Raw genomic sequence first — 26823 nt, 5'->3', positions numbered from 1 at the left:
ACTGATGGAAAAAAAAGTTGAGCTCTGTTCCCATAAACTCTTAGGTATATTTGCATATCATAATTTCATTCCTATCCCCAAGGGCTTAGGTCTTCTCTTCAGGAGATTAACACTACAAATCACCAGCCAGGGCAAACCGGTTTATACCCAATCTCTGTTCGCTAGGGTGTGTGTGTGGTGTATGTGCGTATGTAGGTGTATATGTGTGGGAGTATGTGTATGTGTATGGTGTGTGTGTGTGATTATGGGGAATGTGTGTATGTATGGTGTGTGTGTGTGTGTGTTATGTGATTGTGGGGAATGTGTGTATGTAAGGGTGCAGTTCATGTGCCACAGTGTTCACATTGAGGTCAGAGGACAACTTATGAGAGTTGCTTTCTCCTTCCATGTGGGTCCTAAAGATCAAACTCATGTGCTAATTTCTGATGGCAGGTGACTTTTTCCACTGAGCTATCTTGTTAGTCCTGTGTCAAACCTTTTAAGAGAAGCATCAAGGGGGAAAAAACAATTATAAGGAAGAATTCCACCCTCAAAGAGAAAATCACTTACTGTGAAGTTTTGATACAACCGTGTCTAGGTACAGCATTATTACAGTAAGTGAAGATTCCCAAGGGTATTGTCAGCGGTGACAGCTCTCTACTTCATTTCTCAAAATTTGGTGGTGAAATTACAAAACATGTATCTTTAAGAACAAACCAAACCAAAGAGCAGATGTATAGGCTGAATTCTAGAATCATTCACTGCAGATCTCAGAGAGTGAAGAGCCGAGGACAGGCACATGAAAAATGAGCACTATTTTCCCAAATGAAAGTATAGAGAATGTACATTGCTGATAAAAGAGGAGGGCTTCCATGTCAGTGGTATTGCCAGGAACCACTGAGACACACACATTGGTGACAGCATACAGGAACACGTCCTTCATTTTTGACCTTACCTGGCACTCCAGCTTGGATCCAGAAGTTAATATCAGTTCCTTCTCCGTTACTGAAGACCTCGGTGACATTGAGGGGTTTCAGGAGACTCATGACTTCCTTCATGATAGCCCTGGCCTTGTCACTGCCGGTGAACTGGAGCCCAGTAGGTAAGAAGGTTCCTGAGTCAGCCTCCATCACCAAACTGTACTTGGAAACATTTGCCTAAATAAAATTTAAAAGGAGGTAAATGTTTGATTCCCTTCTGCTGCTTCTGTGCTATCAAATAAATCACCTTCTTATAGATTTTTGTCAAAATTATATCACTCTTTCCTGATCAATATCCACTCTGTGTATTTCCTGGTGGCTCTAAGATATATAATTTCCTATCCTGAGGTTTGCTAAATCAGAGTTGACTTGGAAAGTTACAAAAAATATATAATGGAACAAATGTAATAAAATTGCTCAATTATTCTTACTAGCAGTGATAGTTTGTGAACTACTTTGCTTAAGGCATTTCTGTGCTAGAATGTGCTATCTACTCTACAGGAAAAGCAATCATTGCTCTTACCCAACTATGAGCCCTGTGAGCTAAACACAGCATCCGAATGTCTTGATGCTCTAGCAAAGCAATACCCACTGGTGTAACAGTGGCATAATGTCCTGAGCATAACCAGCCACTTTCTGGTGTCAGTTCTGCTCCAGGAGGTGGAACCCATACTTAGTGCCACTATCAGGCCAAGAACCTATGGCCAGACAACTTGTAGCTCCTAGGGGAGAATCCAGTACTAATATTTTGCTAAATTGACATTGTTTTGGACTGACTTCTAATAACCTACTGTTATGCCCATAGATTAATGCACCTTTCGCTCCTCATCAGAGAAGCTTTTCCAAATTCCATAGTGAGTGTTACCGAGAGCAACAACAGGTCAGGGACAGAGAAGAAAGGATTGTACAGTTCTCAGTGCTAGATCAAATATACAGCACCTCATTCTTCCAAAACTCAGGCATAATTGCCTGGGGCAGAAAATCTTTAAGAGACAGAGATGGTGTGTGACTACAAGGAAACAGTGTCTTCTGGAACATACAAATTCAGAGTAGTTGTGGCAGCATGTCCAAGACCTGTGTAAGCCCAGGTCAGACCAAATCTCAGCATATATAATGGTGTTGGGCACAAAATTCTACCATAGCCTTGGAGTGACTGGCAATTGTTAGCTGTTGGAAGAAAAGCAATCAGTTTTCTGTTATAGGATAGCTCCCGGTAAATTGAACATGTTCCAGCAGAAGGCTACATATTCAAGGATATATGGGCAGCACAAATTAGTCTTGATGGAGAACAAAAGACAAGTCGAGAGTAATGGATCTGAAAAAATTTCTGGGAGGAGTGACTATGACATTGTACAAAATTCCCATATCAGTAATAATTAAAAAATAAGGTTAATAAAGCAGGATCATATTCATAGTTGTCTTCATTTAATTTTCAGTGCAAGTTCTAAGATGCTTATAATAAATGAAGCCATCTTTGCTGTCAGAGGTAGCTATTGCCCTATGATGCCATTATTTGAAATACTAACATGTAGCATATTTACATTTATTATCTATATTCAGGACTCCTCTAGCTGTATATTGCTGCAAGGTCAGCAGGAGGACATGTCATTTGGCAGTCGTAATCTGTTTTTCTTTTTTCTTTCTTTCTTTCTTTTTTTTTTTTTTTTTTTTGCTCTACCTCTACCCCAAACACTGCAGGAAGGAGAGAAGCAAAATTATAATAGATCTTGTAAATGAAAATAGAATTGGGTAATCTTGTACAGGAGAGTCCCAGATTGCAGGGAGATCCTATGTTTCCAACAAGAAAGGCAGGCGAAAGTGCTCTTAACGATGCAAGGCTAAGGTTGAGAGTGGAGCTCCTTGGCATTTTAGTAGCCACACCTGGCACTGAAGAGAAGCCTGGGGAGAGAGACGTGGTTTTGGAATTGTTACATTTCATTCCTTGCACAGTACCTGCCACTATTGGCTACCAAGAAGAATGACTACCCTCTCTCTCCCCGTGGTGGCACACCTTGAGCCTTGCCTTTTCTGTCTGTAAAATGTGACAACTGCTTTTACCTAAGTTTGGGTGTGAACTTACAGCCTCTTTAAACAATAGGAAAAGTGGTTGCCTGACTCTAACTTACCAGGGCTTCTAACATATCTCTTAAAATGTTTCCTGTTTCGTGAATGGCAAAAGAAGAGAAATCTCAGAGACACAGACTTTGACATTTGGAATGTTACCGTGCTGTGGCATAGGGGACCAATGGACACTCAAAACATGATGTAGATAAAGGAGCTTCCAGAGGTACCACATTCTGTGAGCAGGAGAGACTAAGAGCCGAGGCTTTGGAATTGTCTCATGCTTACCAATCTTTAGCTCTGTGCCTTTTGCATTAGAGGCTAATTCTTACTTTATTCTTCAATAAAATGGGGGTATTGATCAGACCCAGCTTATGGAATTTGGAGTAGCTGCAGTTCAGGCTCAGACACACTGGTTTTACTGGTTTTCCCCTTTTTAGCACCAAGCATCTCAGTTTTTTAAGTATCGTGTTTGCTGATTGTGGTGACAGGCAGTGGACCTGCAGCACTTCACGTCAGGCATTGTGTGAGGCGCTTTACATCTCACCCAGTGGCCTGCTAAGAAAAGCTAGTATCGTTTTTATACACATGCAGAACGAGAACCGAGTTAAGTTACCCAACTTGTTCAATGTTCCCTAGTCAGGGAGAAAAGTGGGTGGTGTGGATATAGCCCAGTTCTGTCTTTCATGGCTTTGTGTCCCGTCTCTAGAGAGCCACTTCTAATTTCCCAGTCACAAGTCTTTACTTTTCAGTCAGAAATACAAAGAATGCAGTTTTTAAAATGAATAGATTTTTAATTTTTTACATACTCGTAATATGAAGTCTACTCGGCTAGAATTTATTATCTCTGCTAATAAAGTAATTTAATTAAGCACAGAGAGGAGTGAAGAGGCAAATAAAAGCATCTTACTACACAATTTCCTTCCAATTAGGAATCAAAGCCTAAAATAATAAAACTTCCCTTCAAGCCAAATAAAACAGGATGTGTACAGATATCAGCAAACCAGAATCCTGGCGTAGTGAAGAAATGCTTGGTTTCCATTCATGTGTGACTCCATTAGCTATTGCTAACTCGATGGCAGTATACTATTGTTTTCTGCTCCTATGTAAACATTGCCATATGTTTCCTATAAAGGAGCAAGAAAATAAACCATCTGCCATAATCATACCACCTTTTCTCCTGTTATGGCGTCATCTTGGTCTTGGCGTCCAGGGAAGGTGTTGGGACACCCTCCTGCACAAATGAACTGGAGCAAACTAATGCCACTCAGGAATGTGTTGTCACACATGCAGATTCTTTATCACGAGCAGCTTGGTGTAGGTGGAAGAACTGATCATTGCTAGTGACAGGAGACAAAGCCATGCTCTACAGATTCGCCCCAGGGCATGGGACAAGACCTTGGTCACTTGTTTATGGAGTATGGTGAAAAACCTACTTCTTGAGACAAAATGCTTGGTTGCTGAGATGGCCGACTCTGAATAAAATAAATTGGAGCATCCACAGGAAAAATCTAAAGAGTTCGAGGATAAGTTAGGATGTGATCTGTAACCCACACTGCCCTCTTAATAAGGTGTCTATGAGGAGCTATGGAATGATCACTCATTGTCATGTAATGTACGTAACCCAAGGCAGAGGAATGCTCTGTGACCTCTTAGCTGAAGGTCTCAGATCAGTCACCATATGCCCCAGGTTGGGGTTCACAGCTATTATATGGTACAATCACATCCTGAAACATATCTTTCCCCTCTGTTCCTTTTCTTTTCCTTTTTCTTAAGGGTTAAGCAACTCAGCCAAGAGCAATTTGGTAACCATTAGCATTCTTTGGTGGCAATGCAAGATTAAAAAGAAGGAAACTGCTGAAAATACATATTGAATGTTTTAAATTGCTTGCTTTATAGTATAAACACAAGGATGATGTGTGTATTCTCTGCCTTTATAAAAATTCCAAGCAATTCTTTAAAAAAACATAGACCTATGTTCCATAACTTATCCTTTTCTCCATAAAGTTAGCTTTGCTTTTGTTTTATAACTTTCTCATAGCATAGAGAAAATAATTCACGAGAAAATTATTTTAACAAATGCCCATTTCCCCACATTTCTCAACATACCTTTGGTTTTTATTTAAAGTGACACTAAAATCTCCAAATCAAATGAAAAGAAAGGAGTCTCTTAATTATTGAATTAATAGTATAGCATCCACACTTAAATCTTCAAAGAAGATAGAGACTATATTGACGTGGGACAGTTGGCCCCAGCACAGCTTTCTGGCTATTAAGACTTCACAGATGATGGTGGCAACGCTATTTGGTCAGGTGGTAAGCTCAAAGAAAATTTCAAAAGCAGACCATCTCATGTGTGCTGGGTGGCTGTAATCATTTGCAGCTGACCCAGGGACCGTGGTTCCAGGACAGAAGGCATTGGCTCCTTATAGAGGTCCGATCCAAAACCAGTCCTGCCTGGTTGGTGGGTAGAGAAGCATCTTTTACTGTAGGGCATCAAGAATGGTCTTTGCTTTCTGGTCAGGTCTACCCCGGAGCTCAAACGTTGTGTTTTTACAGACTCCGGCAGTTGTTTTTGAGCAGCTGTAGGTACCCAGGGGCTAGGTAGGAAGAGATTAATGACAAGATCTAGTGTCACACATTATTTTCACTTGTCAACTAAACTACCTGAAGCCTGAGGAAATGGGCAGCCTTGGGTAAGAGTTACATTAGTCCTAAAATTGCAGGTATCTATTTCAGTTCAGCCTCCATCATGCTGGAGGTAGGAGCAGAATGAACAGCTGAAGCCCATACCTGCCACTCAGTGTGCTCAGACGTATTCTACTGTGGGAAACTCCTTGTCCCATTTTCACAATATCATCTGAAGCACTTGTGTTTCAGTGAATTCTCCCCCTGTGTTTGTCCATGTCCACTGAGCTCCCTACATGTATTAAGACACATGATTGCTCCATAAACATCTCTATGGCAACCATAATGAATCAGCGGGCTAAAAATAAGTGCATGAGCATCAGTTAAATGATATATTTTAATTACATAGAAAATAGGATTCTATTTCAGAATTTGGGAAAAAGAAACATCTCTGATATTTGATAAATAGGCTTAAAAGGGGCTTATATGTCACACCGTTTTCCATCCCAGTCTATAGTTTTATTACCAATGTAGCAACATAGCTGGTGAAAGCAATGGGCCCCAAGATCCCACAGTGGTATTTTGATTTCCTCTGTGACATATATTGGCCCAGCATTTCATATTCATTTCTATATGCAGCTACAGAAATCTCCCATACAGTAGCTAAGGTCAGCTTTCTCGTCCTCTATCCATCTCAATTCCTTCCTGCCTCATTACACTGTCAGTTTCTACTCATCCCTACCAACTCTCCTCCTACTCCAGGTTCAAAGGTTAGAATCAAATTCTCAATGAGAGGAGCATTTTTCTTTGATCCACTTTCTTGAACACCAGGACCTTTTAAGGGACAAAAAGAGGCATGGCTTTGTGTTTGATGGTGAGGGTGTGCCAGGTATCAGAGTGCTTTCTGGTCAAATTTTCTTGCCCTGCTCTTGTTTGAGAAACCTACATCAGTTTCTTTAAATGTTTCTAAGATTACAGCTGACTTCTGGATTCATTTTGTTATGGCCAAACATTGTCATTAGTCAAAGTTCTCTACAGAAAGAGAACTGATCAAAGAGAACTGATCAGAATGAATCTTTCTCTCTCTATATGTGTATATATATGTACACACACACATATATATATATACATGTATATATATCTGTATATATACATATATACATATATATATATGTGTATATATATGTATTACATATATTTTATATATAATGGAAATTTATTAGAATGGCTCACATGCTGCGGTCTACCTAACTCAACAATGACTGTCTATAAATAGAAGGTCCAAGAACCCAGTTGTTCACTCCATGAGGCTGGATCTCCCACCTGGCTCTTCAAGTGCATACATACACTGGAGTCCTAAAGAAGTAGGCTCCAATGCCAGTGAAGATAGGGTGAGAGAAAACAGACAAAAAGAGTTTCCTTCTACCATGTCCTTTTTATTTTAGGCTGCTATCAGAAAGAAGGTGTGGTTCATAGTGGATCTTCCCACTTCAAAAGGTTTGAATTGAAGGTTTATCATCTTCCACCTCAAAGATTAGAAATGGGTATTCCAACATCAAATGATTTAATTAAGAAAAATACCTCACAGGTGTTTCAGATTGTTTGGGTTTTAGTTAATTCCAGATGTGGTCAAGTTAACAACAAAGAATAACCATCAATAATAGTAATAATTTTCTTGTCTTGCAAGAAAAATTGACTAATGTATAATCAAGAACCAGCACAGTGCAAAGCCACTCCAACCTAGCTTTTTCTAGGAAAATGGACAGCATTTGAGCAACAACTTCGTGGTTGTGACAACTTCCCCATATGTTTTATTTGTTCACACACCTTTACTACTATTAATAAAGATATGAAATATAAGAATTACTTTCTGAACGGAAGCCTGACAGGAGCATCAGGGCTCTCAGTTCCCTCAGTGACCTCTGGGCCTTTCCAAACCACAGCCTGATCTAATATGCCAGCCGGTTGTATTTTATTACATTTGCATGTTCTCCTTTTGCTCCAGTAAAAATTCAAGATCTCCTACAAGTAAATTTCCTAAGGACACATTATGAGTCAGGAAATGCTCAAGAGCCTAGAAAAGGCAAAGGGCAAAGCTGTGAGTGTCTATGCTGTAGCCCCAGGGTATTAGCAGCATGTATTAGAAGCTCAATAACTGCTGCAGGGCAAAGGTAAAACTGGGGAAAACAAAAACCCACTGGCAACAAGAGTACACTGTGCAGTTCTAGCTGTGGCTGCAGACGTAAGTGAAAAGCTAGAGTGACGCCCTACTGAGCATTCATTATCTTGCAAAAAAAAGACAACTTCTAGCTCCAGGAAATAGTGGCTGGAGCCTCTTCTGCAAGTTTGTAATCTTAGGGGCTACTTAGGAGGCTCAAATAGGAGGGTTGCAAGTTTAAGGTCAGTTTGGGCAACTGAGTGAGTCCTTGCCTCAGTAAGACCTGAGGGCAGGGCATGGAGAGATGGCTTAGAGGTTAAGAGCATTGGATGCCCCACCAGAGGATCAGAATTTGGATCCCAGAACCCAAGGACATGTCACGGCCACCTGTGCCTCTAGCACCAGGAATCTAATGCCCTCATGTGGGTTCTGTGAATACATATGCAGCATGTGTGTGTGCATCCATCAATAAAAAATGAAAATACATTTCTAAAAGTTCAAAGGCTGCTGAGTATCAAACTCTGTGTAGGGGTCTTGTCCCACTGACCAAGGCCCTAGGCTTAATCCTCAGAAGTGGGAAAAGAAAAACTTAGCAGTGATTTTTTTTTCTAGGACTCATTTTTATGGGGATTTATTTTGAGGCTTTTTATAATTATGGGTATTGGATAAAATAATTAAAGTCTCCAGGGACACTGTTAAAGGGTGCCAAAACTTCTTAACATTCTTTTCTGTATATTGGTCATCAAGTAAAGTGAAAGACAACATTTTAAGTCTTATTTTACTCAAGATGTTTATTCAAGGAGAAAAATTTTTTTTATAGCTATCAAAAATTATTTGATAGCTATTAAAAAGAAGCTGAAGAATGGGTGGTTAAGCATCCCTATTAGCCCTGGGCAGACCTAGTTGTCTTGCCCAGTTTTCAGTATGATTATTAATGGGACACCCTTTCTCTTGCAGAGATATCTTAGTTTTAACAGTAAATCATACTGGTGACTTGTGAAGGGTTTCATTTACAAAGACCTGAATAGCGTTGCAGGGGGCTAGACCTCACCAGAAGAAACTGACTGGTGGTTACCTCACATGTGATAAATTCTAAAGACCATGTGTCAAGAGCAGAAAGAAATTATGGGAAAGCTTGGGTCAAACTTTGATAGACAAGGTGATATTAATCCCCAGAAAAAGCCACTATTCTGGAAGTTCTGATGAGTTGAGAATTATGTTTGTTTACAGTGTATCCTAGATAAGAGAGACCTTGAAATACAAAACAAAGGAAGAAATGAATGAAGAGGCATTGATTTCTGAATCCAAATACTGTTATTGAGATATGTCAATTTATAAGGGGGGAACAAGGCACATAAAATTTAAAAGCATAAGGCAACTGTGCTCTATAGGTAGGCTGCCCACAAATATCAACTGTCCTTCCCAGCATTTTATAGGCAATTATGAAACTTCCAGGGCTGAGATCACAAGTGACCATAAAGTCACAAATGCCAATTGAACCATACTTGGCACTTGGCATCTGCCTGGAAATATTGTTTTTCCCCAGTTTTTGGGATCTGAAACTGTCGGCTCTCTCTCTGTGTTACTGGATGTACTTTCTCAGTGCTTACTCTTTTAACAAGGGCACCCTGCCCTTGGGTATTGGGTGGTCAGAAACACCATAAGGGCACCTCAATTCCCATCAGTTCATGCTTACTGAACTTCTGGGAATTGCAACCTTTTTTTTTCTTTTTAAAAGAGATTATACTTTGGGATAAAATCTCTCTCCTGGACTTCGAATTCCTATTAATATAGCTATTCATGTATCAGTTTCCTATAGTGCTGTAACAAATCACTATAGTCTAAAACCTGCAATAAAAACAAAAAAAAATGTTCCTTTTGTTATGAAGTGAATCTTGAAAGGCTGAAGTCAAGATGTTGGTACTGCTGATGAACTCCATCTGGAGGCTCTGAGAATTTGTATTCCCATTTCTAGCCCCAACATGCTGTCTACATTCCTTGGCTCATCCCCATCACAAGCCTTTCTCTTCCTGTCTGTCATTACACTGCTTCTTCCTGAATTGGTCTCCTTATCTCTAAGGAGGGGTGACTTAGTAAAGAGCAAAGCAGTGAGGTCCCTGAGTCTGGAAATGTCAATAGTCATGTTTGACGAAACCTTCCAAATAGATACAGAAAATGTGGTACATTTACATAAAAGAGTACTACTCAGCTATTAAATACAATGATTGCATGAAATTATTAGGCAAATGGATAGAATGAGAAAATATCAGCCTGAGTTAGGTAATCCAGTCACACATATACAAGAAAACCACGCATAGTATGCACTCACTGATAAGTGGATATTAGCCAAAAAGAAACTCAGGTTACCCTCACAGACCATATGAAACTCAAGAAAAAAGATCACACCCAAGTATGGATGCTACTCAGTAGGGGAAAGAGAATAATTTCTGGAAAGTAGAGGGAGAGAGAGATCTGGCAGGAGAGAGGAGGGAAAGTGAAAAGGGGGGGCAGTTCAGATATGGGAGAAGTACAGAGGGTCAGGAATTTGAACAATGTGTAGCAGTGGGGGAGGGATAACTGTTGTTAGCCACTAGAATTTCCAGTTGCCAGGGATCCAAGAGGTTCTCTTAGGACCCACCAGGGAAAGAGAACCTGTAGCGGTCATATCCCGTAGATAGGTAGGTCCCCAGTAAAAGGATAGGACCACCCACACAGAATTCCTCCTGTCAAAGGGAAATGCAGTGACACAGAGTGGAGCAGAGACTGAAGGAAAGGCCATCCAAAGACTGCCCCACCTAGGGATTCATCCCACCTGCTGACACCAAACTTAGACACTATTGCAGATGCCAAGAAGTGCTTACTGAGAATAGCTGTCCCCTGAGAGCTCTGCCAGAGCTGGACCCATACAGATGTGGATTACATAGCCAAACGTTGCAATGAGTGTGGGGTCCTCAATGGGGAAGTTAGGGCAAGGACTGTAGGAGCTGCAGGGGTATGCAACTTCATAACAACAACAACAATATCAATCATCCAGATCCCCCAATGCTCCCAGGGACTAAATCACCAACCAAAGAGTACACAGTGGTACCCATGGTTTAAGCTGTATATATAGCAGAGTACTGTCTTATTTGGCACCACTGGGAAGGGAGCCCTTTGGTTCTGTGGAGACTTGATGACCAAGATAGGGGAAAGCTAAGCTGCTGAGGCAGGAGTGGGTGGGTGCATGGATGGAGGAGCACTCTCACTGAGACAGGGGGAGTAAGGAGGAGATGGGGGCTTCTGTAGGGGAAACTGGGAAGAGGGATAAAATTGGAAATGTAAATAAAATAACAAATAAAATGACAGATATGCACAGAATCTGCCTTAGGGAGAGATATCACCTGGGAAGAACAGCCTAGTTGACAGCAACTCCATTGTTCATATATACCATTGTTCATATATACCATTGTTCATATATACCATTGTTCATATATAGACTGAACAGCTAGCCAAGTGGTCAGATAAACATAGTCTACCGTCCATATAGCCTACTGGATAAAATGCAAGATACTCAATATTTAGAAGCACATTGGTTCTGTAATAATATTCCAAGGATTCTGTAACAGCACCAAGAACACACATGTTCAGTAACAAGGTTTTAAATGAGTAGATTCATCATATTACTACTTCAAAGAAGACATGCATATATCACATACATATACATAATGTGTGTGTGTGTGTGTGTGTGTGTGTGTGTGTTTAGGTAGAAAATAGCTGGGTGGGCAAGTTAGAATTTTAGCAGTAAATAAATTAAAAGGGCAAGTTTAATTTTGTTCATGTGTGGCCATCCATCTGTTGAGTGCGTGTGTGAACTCTGAATCTTGAAATGCCTAAATTAGTTTTTGATTCTCAGGCTTCTTCAGTGAAAGAATGAAAGGGATGTCATGATTAGGGAAGAATCTGAGGAAAGTGTTGCTAGTTATTTGGTTTATAGTTCAAGAAGCCACAGGTTGTCTATAAAACATTGGAAATATTAAAAATAGAATGAGCAAGTTATTCATAAGATTATCCCTAAGCAGGGAAACTGGCTGGCTTGTTGGAAGAGACAAACTGGTCCACCTAATGGCTTTTAGGGGCCAGTGGCTGCAGTTGTCTTAGGTGAAAGTTCTTTAGTTCTCGAACACTTCAGTCAACTCTCAGCCCAGCAGCAGAGCCATCATCTGACCAGTTGTTGGTTTAGATCGTGAGTCTATTCTGCTCAGGAGTCTCCAACTGTTTAAATCTGACTCACAGAAGTGGGTCCAGGAGACTTGACTAGACCCAGCTGCTTCTTATTAGTGACCCCGCCTCCTGCTTCCTTCCTTTCTCTGCTCCATTTAAAGCACACTGCTTCCTTCCTGTTCTCTTGAGTGCCGAGCAGCACCTCTACCAGTCTCCCTGCCACAGCCTGTCACTTTCCCTCCACTCTTCTGGGTCCTGTGCAGACATTTCTCTGTCTTTACTCTGGCAACACCATTGCACAAATTCTTCTTCATGGCCTTCTATCAAAGGTCAGACACCCTCCAATATCCCTCTGCCTGTTTTGTCTTCCTTTCCTATCCAGTACTCATCCTAGTCTGTGTGGTCTGACTCATCTAGCTGCTTTATTATCTCTCTTGTCTGGACACCAAGAGGAGGATAAAACTTAGAATAATGTCTGGCACTTAGGAAGCTTGAGAGGATACGTGTTTCGGAGTAAGAAGAAATATATGTACGCAAGCATCTTTTGTGTCTAAGCACATGCATGGGGATATACTTTATATATATATATAAGCGCAGTCGTCATGGACAAAAAAGCAAGTCCTTTGTTGGATCTTGGTGATCAAGGCAACAATGACAACTTTTCAGGCTTTCAATCTGTCCTTTCCTGCCACAGTTCTCAAGCTATACTGTGTATTTTATAAAGGTCATATACATGTGTGTGTGTGTGTGTGTGTGTGTGTGTGTGTTGCTAACATACTATAAATGCTAAAAATCAGTCCTATTCACAGATGCTGGGGGCAAAAAAAGTGATTTCTATAGGTCGAGGAGAGAGCACACAATGGGAAGGGTAACAAGTTAGCTAGAGGAAAGACGTCCTGGTAAGCTCCTGTAAGGGGCAATTGTGTTGTCAGGCATGTTCTATGTCTTCCTGAAGAGCCCAAAAAAGGAATTTGAAGGTTCTCACATTAAAAGTAAAGTGTTGTGTTTGAGGACATAGGGATTTATCCATAATTAAATATTATGTTTCTCACCCCTGTATCAAAGCATTTGTGTTACCACCTGGGTAAGTATGACTGTACGTTTTTATATGTCAGACAAAAGTAAGATTAAAAGTAAAATATAAAAGCACAATGAATAGAAAAAGTGTGGGAGATAAAACATCTACCAAGGTCAATATGAGGATCTCTTTGTCCTGGGTTGTCTGAGATGTCAACATTCTTATTAGAGTTTTAGAAGATGTTGCTTTTGCGGAAAACTAGCCAAAGGCACATGAGAAGCCACTTGTTATCACATGGGAAGGAATTAATATTTTCTTAGAATAAAAAATAATCTATTTTGATACCAATTATGTAAAAATACTTTGTGTAAGCTATTTTATTACCTTTAAAAATGGTTATAAGTTAACAAAACCCAAGTGAAATTTGTAAGGTCCCTTTACTAAGGGAATGATAAGGTAATCTTACTTGGAAGCAATTCCTTAAGTGAAGCATGCATCGAGCGTGACCTTGGCTGATCTGAGATGAGCCCCACCCTGTGTTAGATTTACTGAAATGAAAAGACTTCCTCTCACAGGAGGGCAGGGAGGTAAGCAATAGGAAATGAACTGCCACGTGACATTTTAAATGGAATTGAAAAATATTAAAAAAATTTTTAAAACCTTATGGTTATGTTAAAGTTGGTACAACATAAGGCTAATAACACTCAGCATAATCAGCAAGACTCAATTACAGGAACCAATGAATGTGTCCTGGGACCGCTGAGAGCTCTAGAAATTGCTTTTCATACTTTCTGAGTTTTAAAGAAGTCAGGAAAAATGAAGGAAAATAATAAACAGCTGTGGTAATTTGACTTTGAAAAGAGTTAAGATAACTTAATGGGTATATTTTAGATAAAAGGAGGCTAAGGAATTACAGTGATTACATGGAGAGATCCAAATAGGTGTTTGCAACGAGCTAAGGGGGATGAGGAGAAACAATTTCCCCATCCTGGAGAACAGTAATAAACAGAAATACCAATCATCAGAAGAGAGGAAGAGAAAGTAGCTAAGGTAGAAAATGACTTCAAATGTGCTAGAAATAATGGCTGCTCTGAGAAGCCACCGGAGAAACACTTGGGAGTGTAGAGGAAGAAAAACCCAAGGTGAGAGAAATCAAAGAATCCCTGGTCCTTTCTGCATTTCTGCCTCCTTCATCTGGTGTCTCTGGTGTTTGAAAGGCTACAGATAACTAGGCTAGGTGTGTGGGTAATCACTCTAAGAGGTGGTTGGCCTCAGGATAGGGTGAATACTGCAATTCTAATGTCCCTTGTGACTGCTAAGCAGCAGCAATTGCTACCCTGCATGAAGATTTGCAGGTTCTCATGACATTTGATGTGCTTCTTGGCCAGGGGATGAGAAAACAAGAGGCGAGTAACTTAGCTACTCTAGCCTTGGTTTATTTGTAAAAGGAGGGATTATCTATGGTTATCTTCCAGGTGTATTAAGGCAGATGTTGTTAAACTAAGCTGTGCTTGGATATTCATAGATCTGGAGCAGGTCTGGGAACTGGAAAAGGAAATACTAACATATTTATTTTTCCTAAACTGCAATAGAAATTTAGACTTATTTAATATAATTTGTTGAGATTACAATATAATTACATCATTCCCTCCCTTTTTTTTTCTTCTCAAGAACTGCAAAGAACAACCCCCCTTCCTTAAATTAATGGGCTCTTAGAATTTCTTTAGATTATGGAGGTTAGCAACAAACCACAGAGAATCTGTCACTTTGTCAGCTAAAGATACCACAGATATTTTCAAGACATGTTAAATATGCTGCAAAAATGTTCATCCCATTGAATTTATAGCAACAGTTTAATTATAGAATTATTTAATAAAGTTTAAACACACATACAATGATTATAAATTCAGCTTAAAAACACAGGCAACTTATTTTTTAATAATGTTCTTGTCCTTATAGCATTGTGATTTTTATTTTATATATTCACTATGAAAGTGGTTCAGGCCACATGCAGTGGACACACTTTTCTGATAGTTGAATGGTAGCTTTATTAGTAATAAAATTAACTGTTGCTATTTTTATTCCTTTTATATTCAGTAGAGTTATTCTGCCCTGGACACTGTGAGCTAGGCTCTTGTTTCTGTTCCATAACTGATGAAAGAAAGAGCTTGTCAACTACCTGATCTTTCTTAGGCTTAGCAAGGAGCAATTTCTCTGAAGATTCTGAAACTATTTTGCACATATTCAAAGGTATATCATACGTTTTTGTTCTATTGAGACTTATGATTACTATCAGGAAGAGTGACTCATAACTAGAATATTAAGTCATATCCCAGGAAGGGTACAGTACCCCTGAGAGGGAAAGTAAACAATTATGACGAGATAATGCATTGAAACTATACTATGTTCAGGAAATTGGGGAAGGAGAGGCTACTTAAATACTTCTCTTTAAAAAAAAAAAGGAAAGAAAAAAGTATTATTTCTCTGATAGTTTGTGTCTTTCATTCCTACTATTACAAATCTCAGTAAACATGCCCCACAGAGCTTTGATTATACGATCCACATTTTCCACTGATTTTAACATTTTGTAGACTGGAATGTATCCGGTATTCCACCAACCACAGGTAAGGAAACAAACTGCTGTGCGTTGGGCCTTATAGTCCCGGTTCATGTACGAAGTTTCACACTGGGGGGATGCATTGCATCCTCGCTTCCGTTCTCTGCACTCCTGTCATCAGAAATCACTGAATTTTAAGCCTGAGTTCCGAATAAGTCATTGTCATTTTTCATAGAGTTTTCATACATACAGAAGGTTGTTCTTTCTACATGAGGGAGAGCAGTCGGAAGCAATAGCCCTTTGGTATAGATTCCTGATTGTTGAATGGGAGGAAAGACTAGTGGCTTCAAATAGGCCTTCGGAGAGGTCTCCTTATTGCATTTTATACAAGACCAGGCTGTTTTGTGTGCTGCAGTATGGTGAGGTGACAGGGGTGCCTTGGCAGGCCCACACTGAGGCATCCCCTAAGATACCAACAATACCATGGGTATAGTGTAGAATAGAGCATGCATGCGAGAGACAGGGGTGGGGTGGCCTGTCAGAAACACATGGGGGAGAGGGGAAAAGTGTTTGGGGAGAGGAAAGAGTCAGAGAGGCAGACAGATGAGGAGGAGCCAGCCTCTTTTATAGCAAGCCAGACCTACCTATCTGAATCCAGATAATCTGTCCACAGCTCCCTCAGTATTTCAAGAGAAGTATGTGTTTTAAACATTTATTCTTATTTTTAAATTCATGGTCATGTATGTGTGCCCATGTGTATATATCACATGTATGAATGCCTGTGGAAGCCAGAAAAGGGTTTCACAGCCAGTGAGTGTGGATGCTAGGAACCAAACTCTGGTCCTTTAGGAGAGCGGTGAGCTTTGAATATATAATTGGAACATATGAAATAAAATTCATTTAAATTTTTATTTAAATTCATATAAAATAAATTCCTTTAAGATTACCATTTATAAGGCAATCTGAGAATCATGTGTAAGAAAGAGGTACAGATTTACTCATTGTTGGTGGATGCCTCAGAGTATCTCTTGGGTTCCTGTCAGTAACAATTTACTTAGGTAAATATCGTTATCTTATTTGAATGATAAAATATCTTCTGAAAAAGTTGTGCATAATATATGCAGAAATATAAAGGGCATTTTCCCACCAAATTAGAATAGTAATGAGAAAATGTAGTTTATTTAACTCAAAAATTTCAACATTAATGGCCAGAATAGCTGGCTCTCACAAAGGCACTGTGAATTTAGTACTTCACAAGTGCCACTTCCATATAATGAAATAATTAGCTAAGAAATTGTATTTGCATTTTCAACATTTCCGTACAATAGGAATGTCAGGATAATTAGGCATCATCAAGTCGTGAAGGTAGCAGCTTTGTGTATAAGTGAATATTCTTTCTTCCTCCTCATTTGCTCCATTCTTGGGCTGGTGATTCACAAAAGCATCTTTAAATAGAGGGCTTTACACTGTACTACATTAAGGTAATTACCCCAAAGATGAGAAGATAAAAATCACTTGGGTGGCCAAAGCCTTCCTGCCAAATTCCTTGGCAGTCAATCAGCTTACTGTCTTTGTTGCCAGAGCTTTGTTCCGCTCAGGAATCATGCTTCTCATTTTCATGTGCCTTTCTCCCTCTGTGGCATCTGACTTTGGAAGGCCGAAATAACCCCCAGGGACCTCTTCATCACAACCAGCACAGAAGAGTGAGCATCAGTGTGGTTTGGGCAGGTGCAGATTTTTCCTCTTCTGTGATTCTGAGCTCATTTCCCAGCTTTCAGTACACCTGTCTTTCTGTCTTGCAGTTTTCACATTGCAACTAAGACAGTAACACAGGTGACAATAAGCTTTGGAGACACACAGCTCCTTCTTTTCCAATCGTCCTTCTGATCTAAGTCATAGGCACACATTAAGTGGCCTGGCCAGAGATATGCTCTATGTCTGATAATGTTAGTCAGTGCGGATGCAATGGAATGCCTTTGGGATTTTACACGAGTCTGTCCTGTTATATTTCTCTCCTGGGTATTCCACACATAACTACAGTGAAAGAAGAAAGGTGGACTCAGTTTGAGGAGAGGCTGATACACTGAGCACCTAAGTCCTACACACACACAAAAGATCTACACAGTCACACATGATTGGCATCTTGTCTCATATAGCTTTACTTACAGAGCTAAACATGGCAGAATGCCCCAAGGCGCTATCCTGAGGGATTCCCTGATCTGAGGAGAGACTTTTAAATAATGTGATGATTTTAACATTTATCATGGCAAGAAAGATTTTTGGGTCATGGCAAGGGTTTGGTATATTATCAAACTGTATTTTTTGTTAAGCTATAAATTTACTTGTAAGATGAACCAAACTAAGAAGAAATTATACAGAAAGTCCAAATGTTGATGTTTTTTTTCATTGTATCAGGATTTTGAGAGTTAACACCATAAATAAATACATACGTGCTTTTTTAAACTTCCCAGAAACCATGCCAGAACAACGCATCAGGAATTAACAAGACAACCTGTGCCCAATGTTCCTGGGCCTTTTATTCTCCAATTGTGCAGAACAGATTCTGTGTTATGTGCGTTTTAAACTACATGTCTTGATGCTTCTTCACTACTACATTTGGCTCCACCGAATCCATCAGCACAACCGGCCATGGCAAGATGACAGACATGAGTTTGAAGATGAGTGTTAACAAGCGGATGCTAAGTCACCATGGCTGAAGTCTAGAGTCAGGAGAGCTAGGCTCACATTCAGGTGCTGAACTCAAGGGGCTGTGCAGCCCGAGTACCCTCTTTACCTCACTGAGCCTCTGTTTCTGTAGGTGTGAAGTCAGAGCCTCCATTACAACACCTGTCACCGTCTACGTCACCAATACAGTCAGTGAGAGACAGTGTATGAAGAGTAATTCAGAACCGACGGCACATATGACATGGTATAAAGGTGAGGGCTCGGCTTTTAGATCTAACAAGTGGAGCACATCATTTTGATCTTAAATTAAATTAAAAAAATATTTCCACAAAACACTCTTCTTCGGACTACTATTAAGTTCTAATCCCTTGAACTCTCTTAATTCAAGACAAAACAGCCTGATGGCTTCCCGTTGGACTCTGTGGGATATCATATGGCTTGGAGGGGAGACAAATCATTTAGCTTGTCAGCCTGCACTTCATACCTGGAGAGCTGGCCCAACTCTTGTCCTTGTGACAGTACCTCTAACTTGGTGGATGAGTTTATTAAATGGAACTCTAGGGGTCCATGAGAGCAAATGACACCCCTGTCCTTAACTAGGGACATAAATGCTGTTTAATTTGAAAATCACACGATTGTGACACACACACACACACACACACACACACACACACACTCGAATGGTCTGGTCTGCCTTTGTTGAGAGGCCATGAGAAGCTAGCTCTCTGGATGTGAATTTCTGTTTATGCGTGTTTGGCGTTGCTGGGTACAAAAGCTCTTTAGAAATCGATTTTGAGAAACTCTCCTTTAAAAGAATCCGGAAATGCCAGCAAACTACTAGTTGCTGTGGGCAACCCCCAGCTTCTAGAATGAGTTACTGCAAATGGTATGCAAAGATCTCTTAACAGAGTACAAGGAGAAAGGCTTCTGAGAGAAAATGAGGAATAAAGTTCTAATCTTGTGATTAGTGTGTGTGTGTGTGTGTGTGTGTATGAATGATGTGTATACATGTGTATATCTATATCTGTGGGAAGGTGCCCCTGTGTGTATCTGTGTGTATGTAATGTGTGTGTGTGTGAGTGTGTGTGAGTGTGTGTATGATGTGTATACATGTGTATATCTATATCTGTGGGAAGGTGCCCCTGTGTGTATCTGTGTGTATGTATGTGTGTATGTGAGTGTGTGTGAGTGTATGTGTGTGTGTGTGTATGTGCATGAATGATATGTGTATATGTGTATATGTATATCTGTGGGAATGTGCCCCTGTGTGTATCTGTGTGTGAGTGTGTGTGAGTGTGTATATATGTATATTTTTATGTGTGAATGTGCCCCTGTGTGTATGTGTGATTGTGACTGTGTATATGTGTATGTATGTGTGTGAGTGTGTATATATGTATATTTTTATCTGTGTGAATGTGCCCCTGTGTGTATGTGTGATTGTGTCTGTGTATATGTGTGTATCTGTGTGAGTGTGTATGTATGTGTGTGTGTGAGTGTGCATATTTGTAACTATGTCTATGTGTGTGTGCGTTTATGTGTTATATACATATAGGTAAGTCAGCAGGAATTATTGATGAATTATAAGATGAGGTCTTATTGCTAAGAAGATTAGAAAACCAGGCCCCAATCACCACTATCAGGAGACAACGATAGAGTTGGTCAAATGAACTACCAGTACCACAAAACGTGGGTGTGCAATCCCATTTGAGTGACTGTTCCAAGTGTTCCAGAGAGAAAGAAAGAGGTCTGTGGCAGGTCCATAGCTTGTGGTCAGAACTGGACCCTATGATTCTACTGCTGTTTCCTTGGTTGAGCTGCTGCCTTCACAGTAGCCTGGATGTAACAATGCTGGTGAGTCTGGACACTGCTCTGTCAGCTTAACATTGACTCTGCAGGGTTCCATTCTCTCCAGAGACTCTGGCCATTTTGGACAGAGCACACCCTGAAGTTCTATGTTCCACAGAACAGACGTAAAATCATCCTTCTAGATATGGACAGCCATCTCCAGAAGGGCGAGTGACTGATAGGAGACCTCCCATTCTCCTGATCTCTTGGGATGAGGTTTTCTTCTACGCCACAAGGACAATGATTTGGGTTAAAAAACCAAAACAATATATAGACAAAAAACTGACTTAATCTGGGATACAGTAAGGAATTAAGGGCCAGGACACACTGTAGTGTTTGCTTCTTTATAAGCCCAATCTCTGCATGTAAAACTTTTGAAAAAAGATACTTTAAAAATTCTGTCTTACCATTATTGTTATTAAATTTAGCTATCTGAATAGAGCATCCTGTTTCTGCTTTAAGAAATATTGAGTGTTACACAGTGGGACAGGCCTAAAATGCCAGCAATCAGAGTCAGAGCAGTACGCGTTCTAGACTAGGCCACATAGGAAACCCTGTTTCAAAACAAAACAAAAACAAAGACTAAGCTGGAGGAAAAGGGGAGAGTAGGAACAGGAGGAGGAGAAACATATTGTTGTTGTTTTTGGGAAACGGGAAGGGGGATGAACCAGTATGTAAGTGTACGAGGACCTGAGCCGGATTCTCAGTAGCAATGTACAAGCATGGCAGAGCACACATGCAACCCCGGATCTGGCTGTATTGTCAGGAAGAACAAGAGAATCAGTGAGCTCCAGGGTCAGTGAGTGAGATCCTGATTCAAAAATGTAAGGATATTTAATGTTAACCTCTAGTCTCCACAGGCACAGGCAGAGCTGATAATACCTCCCTTGGTGGGATTCTATAAAATCCAAATAGCAAAATTTAAAAATCAAACATTATAACACAACCCAATCCAAAGAGAAACTAGTTTGATACATACATGTTGAATGATGTAGGAAAGCGTTGTCTTTGCTTTTCACCAACATGTTCCTATAAGAGCAGAAAACTGTAGTTTTCTGTAGCAGCTGTTCCTGTTGCCTTTGTGGTGTCATTTGAAGTATAAAGTGTGCATGGTGAGTATTCAGAACCAACGTGGCAAGAAAGTCATGCCGCAGATGACTGTTCTGGAAGCTATGGACACATTATCTGCCTGACTTTGGTTAGTCTTCAGCCATTCCCACTCAGAAATCTTTTGTTATTGCCACAGGTTTCATGACCTCCACTTTCACTTAAGCAACCAACGCCATATGTGGTAATGACCCATAAGTTCAGAATCTGTGGTTTAGATGACAGGCAGTAGAAGACAACTTCAGGCAAATTAAAATGGTGCTGGTGATTCCAAAGGAGGTTGTTGCCTCTGTAACTTAGTGGGGCCTGAGTACATGTAATGGTGTAATTTCATCCCAAATGTGCTAACACATATGGGTCACTTGTGAGCCCAAGGCATGACAGTCATTTCAGATTTGTGCTTCCTGGAATGTCAACTTGATTTTCTTGGGAAATTCATGCACTAGATAAAGCTACTGTTCATTCCAGATCAAGTCATGACCTGGGTAAGCATAAGGAGGCACTGAGGTAGAAATGATTTGTGCCTTGTATTCAACCCCTAGCCAGCCAGTTAAACAGACTAGATACAAGCTAATGCCTTTCTTTGTGGCCTTAAAGCTAGAGAAAAATAAGATGCAATGCCGGTCACAAAAAGGCAGTTGTTTTCTTTGGTTTAGTAAGTGAAGCAGAGAAATCAGGATATTATTTCTTACATGTAGTAAGTTTGAAACAATACTTAAGTCAAACTCCACATGCTCTGAAACCAAAATAGGTGATATAAATATCACCCAAGTTGTAGGTAAGGTCTTAGATAATCTAAGAATAGGGTATTTATTTAATACATCCCAGCTGCCACAGCTTGTGGTCTCATTTAAAACTACTATTTCCTTTATTTTGTAAAAGAAGAAAATTAAGTACAAAATTCTTACAAAGATCACTATGTGCTCCCAGGTGTGCTATATCAATTATGAGCAAAGGAAAACTGTAGTAAGTACAGATAAGAAACATACTGGGATAAATGAAATTTAAACTCATTTTGTAATATGCTTGGTTGATTAATGCAAATATTTAGACATTTTGAATGAAAAACACAGATGCTTAAAAGCCAAGTAGAACTGACTGGGATAATGTGTTCAGACCAGAAGGGCTGTGAGCTTGAAAGATTATGGTGCTGGAAAAGCTGTGTGTGGTGACACAGTTCAAGCCATTACACTGGTCCCATAGATCAGCTTTGCTGTTCTTATAGCTAGGTCTTAAGAAAGACACAATGATTTACACTCTGGTAGTGTCACTTTGACCACATTAAAAATAACTAGGGGCAATAGGGTTACAAATTAAAAATGCCCACAAAACACACTTGCCTGGACAATGTGAGCAAGTCTCCTTGGATCTGCAACATATCCTTTATAAAGTGAGTTGTGAAACTTAATGTGAGTCAGGATGTTGGTAAAAACCTTACTACTAAAAGTAGGTAAATTTTTTTTGGATATTTACACAGGAGAAAATTTTATTTCTCAGAACTAGAAACATGGGAAATGCTAAGTAGAATTTCATATATCCATTTTAACCTTTTTCTGTTCTTACAGTGGTTAGAGTTAAAATAATCTGATGTATTTGAATGATTAGCAATCCCAATCCTCATTTGATAAAAACCTGTTTAAAATATTGCCCTGATTAATGACTACTAGAACAGCATTGTTTATTACCCCATGATTCAATTGCCAGAAGTTTGTGCAATAAATTAGCATAAGGTTAAATATTTTTCATGCCAGACTAAAACACATCAATCTATTTTATTGGACTACTTCATGTAATGAAGCCTTCAAGGCCAGACTACCTTGCTAATTATAATTATGCTAGAACATATTTTTTTGCTTAAAATATAAGATTTCAAAATGCCATCAAACCCAGAGATTAATTTAGTCCCCTGCCCATCCTTTGTACATTTTAGAACATGAGAACTGAGATGCTGGCCTCCTAAGAGAAGGGAAAAGAGTAACTCTGTTCCCACAAAGAAATTTATTGGACCAATCATACCTGGGAAATGACCATTTGATCAGTTTATTTGAAAATCGGAAAGTGTAAAGTTAAATTCCACTTTCGTTCATAGTCATGTGCTCCTTGTATAGTGGCATTTTTTTCTTCTAGTAAACATGAGCTGGATTCAACCTGTAGACTAATTCATATTTTAAATAATCACTTCATCAAGAAGCAATAATGCAAGGGGCCTTTTAGCAGGCTTTCCCATCATGTCTAGCTGAGTATTAAGGGGTCATTCTCCTTTCTACTATCCCACTGGGTTCTCACAACCCTGCTCTCCCTTAGTGCCCATAGTAAGGAGTCAATTGTGGCTTCAATGGCTGCCATTCAATGACCTGTGATGTCAAAGCATCTCTCCACATGGAAACAGTATTATCTCAGCCACTATATGCCAGTTTCAAGAGAAATGTCCTCTGTAGGCTCATGCATTTAAACACTTTGTTCCTTCCCAGGTGATGATTCTATGAATGGGTTATAAATCCTTAAAGAGGTCCAGCTTTGCTGGAAAAGTGTATTTCTGGTGGTAGGGTCTAAGCTTTAGAAGCCTTTCCTGCTTCCTGTGTGCACATTAAATGTGGTCAGCCAGCCAATTGCTACTGCTGCCTGCTTTCCTGCCTTCTTTACCATTATGGACTCTCCCTCCGCAACTGTAAAACACAATAAACTCTCTGCTCTGTGGATTTAGTCATGGTATTTTGCACAGCAACAGACAAGGAACTAGTACATACCCAAACACATGTGAGTAAGAAAGCCCTTAATTTCTCCGAATTATAGAACAGTAGGACCAAGACAGTCTCATTGCAATAAATGAGGAGAGGAGGAAGAACCATTAGATAGAAGCAAAACTGTTTTTCTAGTCCTTCAGAATTACACCTATAAAATATCCATAAAAACATGGAAAGGTACCATAGTACATACTGGGAAGGTCAGGAGCAGCTGGAATGTTTACATGTTGCCAGTGAGGATATAAATCGCTAAACCCCCACCTCTTAGTAGTTTTTAATGAAACTGAACATAGTCTATCACATGACCTAGCTTTTCTACTCCTAGAATGTAAAGTAAATATATATGTCTATCTAAACATCTCTACAGAAACAGTGTTCATATCTTTATGTGTGATAGCTAATACTGGACAAAGCACAAATGTTCATCTACAGAACATCTATGTTTTATTTTTATGGAGGAAAAAGATAGAAATTGGGATTTATTCACACAACAAAGAACTACTCAGAAAGGTGCCAATTCCTGATAATAAATCAACACTGATGGATTCTAAATTCACACTGCTTAGTGAAAGAATCCAGATTAGAGATTACACACTATGTGCTTATATTTACATGAAGATAAAGGTCAGGCATAACCAACTGGTGGTAATAAAAAGAAATGAGCACAGGATTTGTCTTTGGTGGAGTTGAAGGACAATTCGAAGGGGTATAAAGAAAGTTTGTAGCATAGTGGGCATGCTCTCATGTTGGTCCATTGGATGATTACCAGATGGGCTGGCTAGTTTTATGTTAACTTGACATACGCTACAGTCATTTGACAGGTAGGAACCTCCATCGAGAAAAAATGCTTCCGTAAAAATCAGGCTGTAGACAAGCTTTTAGATCATTTTCTTAGTTAGTGATTAATAGGGGAGGGATCAACCCATTTTGCACTGTACCATCCCTTGGCTGGTGGTCTTGGGTTCTATAAGAAAGCACACTGAGCAAGCCATGCCAAGGGTCTAATTAAGCTTCAATAAAAACAAGGATTTTAAAACCCAAATTCAAGCCTTGGTTTATGCCGATATTACAAATGTTAGCATTCAGCACGTGCTGGCTAGTTTTACCTTATGTAGCTCATAATACTGGGAAGCACCAATTCCTCCTTGTTCTTCCGCAGTCCAGAGCACCAGGCGCAGAGTCCTCTTTGGCCGCAGCCCTGAGAAAATAATGAAAGACATCTGTCGACTTGTTTTAAGTGACTTTTTTAATGATGAGGACCTCATTAATACTGTGGAGATAAGAGTAAATCAGAGGCACCTGCTTCTTGCTGGTGTTATTATCCATACCTGCTTTAGGGTACAGCTTTAGAGATAATAATCTCCAGGGCAGTGTAAAAACGAAAAGGGTTATGGCCATTGCTGTTTGCAGGGCCCAGTGTGTGATCAAGTTCTGTGAAGTATTTATTATAGCAATCTAGAGGACAACATCAGGAGGGGCCTAAGATCGTACAGCCTCCAAGAGCTGTCAGTTGGAACCAAATCACTTAGTATTTCAGGATACAGTGAGCAGGGCTCATCTTAGCACGAATCCATGGGCACAGGTCTCATGATCTCTCCAGGAACTTAATAACTAAGAGGCTAATGCAATATCTGTGGTTTGTCATGACCATGTACCGGAAAACAGAAAGTCACAGGGTCAACGAAAAGTAATTGAATGAGCCTATCATCCTTCCCACTCCTTTACTACCAGCATGGCAACCACTTCCTGGGCGTGTGATAAATAACGTGTGCGGATATTTCAGTCTCAAGCTGGAGGGATAGTACCTACAACAAAAGATGGAGAGGCGATCTGTTTCACAGTGGGTTTCATTATTCCCAAATTTATAGGCAAAGAAGCTGAGACATTACTTAGTAATAAATGGGAAAGGTCAACTGGTTGACCTATATTCTTTCAAACTAGGAAAATGGGGAAGCAAAATAAACTCGATTTTCTGCAGAAAACTAAATCATCTTGTAGACCCCTTCCTCAAACCCTGACTTCTAGAGAAACTATGGGATCTAACTTCCACTTGCTTCTGTCTCCCACCCTTTAGAACTTTGCCTAAATTCTGCCTTCTGTGACCTGATTTTGAAGAGCAAGTGTTTGTGGCCCTTACAGAAATACACTCACACTAGTTGAAAAAATGCAGTCCTTGTCCAACCCCCTTTAACAGCAGGTTGGAAGAGAAAGCCCACCCTTAAAGAGATAAATACTTCTGGCATATGCATCACCAATGTGTATCATGTCTAAGTTACAGAGGTAAATAATTGCCTGGGAGCCTATGGACTGAATGAAATGCTGAGGCCTGGGGCTCCATTTTCACATTAAACAGGTTAGACAATTTGTCATATAATAGATGAGAACAGTCTCATTGATTTTTTTTTAAGTAGGGGAATGGACAAAGATTAATTATTCTAGTGAAGAAAATTGCACCTATTCTTTACAAGCAGGGACAAAGGATGACCTTGAAGACCTTTGTTCTTGGAACAGTGACTTTGTCTCAGTCTCAGTTGTATAAACATACAGCAACCAGGCACCTCATTGGTCCACTGGGTCAAGGCAACAGATTTAAAAAAAAAAAAAAAAAACAAAACACAAATGTTTGTATAGATTTATTTATGCTCCCATCTAGAACCTGCTTTGTTCCAGGCTGACCTTGAACCCAGATTTCTGTTTGGCTTTGTCTCTTGGGATTAAAGGTGTGCAGCACCATGCCTGTTTCTAAATTTAGCTGGGTGGGATCTTGCCCCCAAATCCCTTCATCTCTCATCTTCTAGAACACAGGATTCAGTTCCATTTCGCTTCCTGGTGCCCCTTTAATACTGGAACCATATATTTTA

At 39.9% G+C, this 26823-nt stretch overlaps 1 protein-coding gene across 1 annotated transcript in view; it reads right to left on the bottom strand.

Annotated features, from left to right (window-relative positions):
* Positions 1 to 26823, bottom strand: part of CPQ (carboxypeptidase Q) — a 382789-nt gene that overhangs the window by 56822 nt on the left and 299144 nt on the right. The window contains exons 6-7 of the mRNA XM_080909480.1: positions 25069 to 25160; positions 935 to 1136 (exon numbers count right to left, since the gene is read on the bottom strand). Coding sequence (XP_080765606.1) covers positions 935 to 1136; positions 25069 to 25160 — 294 coding nt within the window. The remainder of the gene's footprint in view (positions 1 to 934; positions 1137 to 25068; positions 25161 to 26823) is intronic.

This window comes from Micromys minutus (assembly GCF_963924665.1).
Source record: "Micromys minutus genome assembly, chromosome: 33".
Classification (NCBI taxonomy): domain Eukaryota; kingdom Metazoa; phylum Chordata; class Mammalia; order Rodentia; family Muridae; genus Micromys; species Micromys minutus.
Note: the sequence above shows the minus strand (reverse complement) of the source record. Positions and strands in the feature narration are given on the sequence as shown.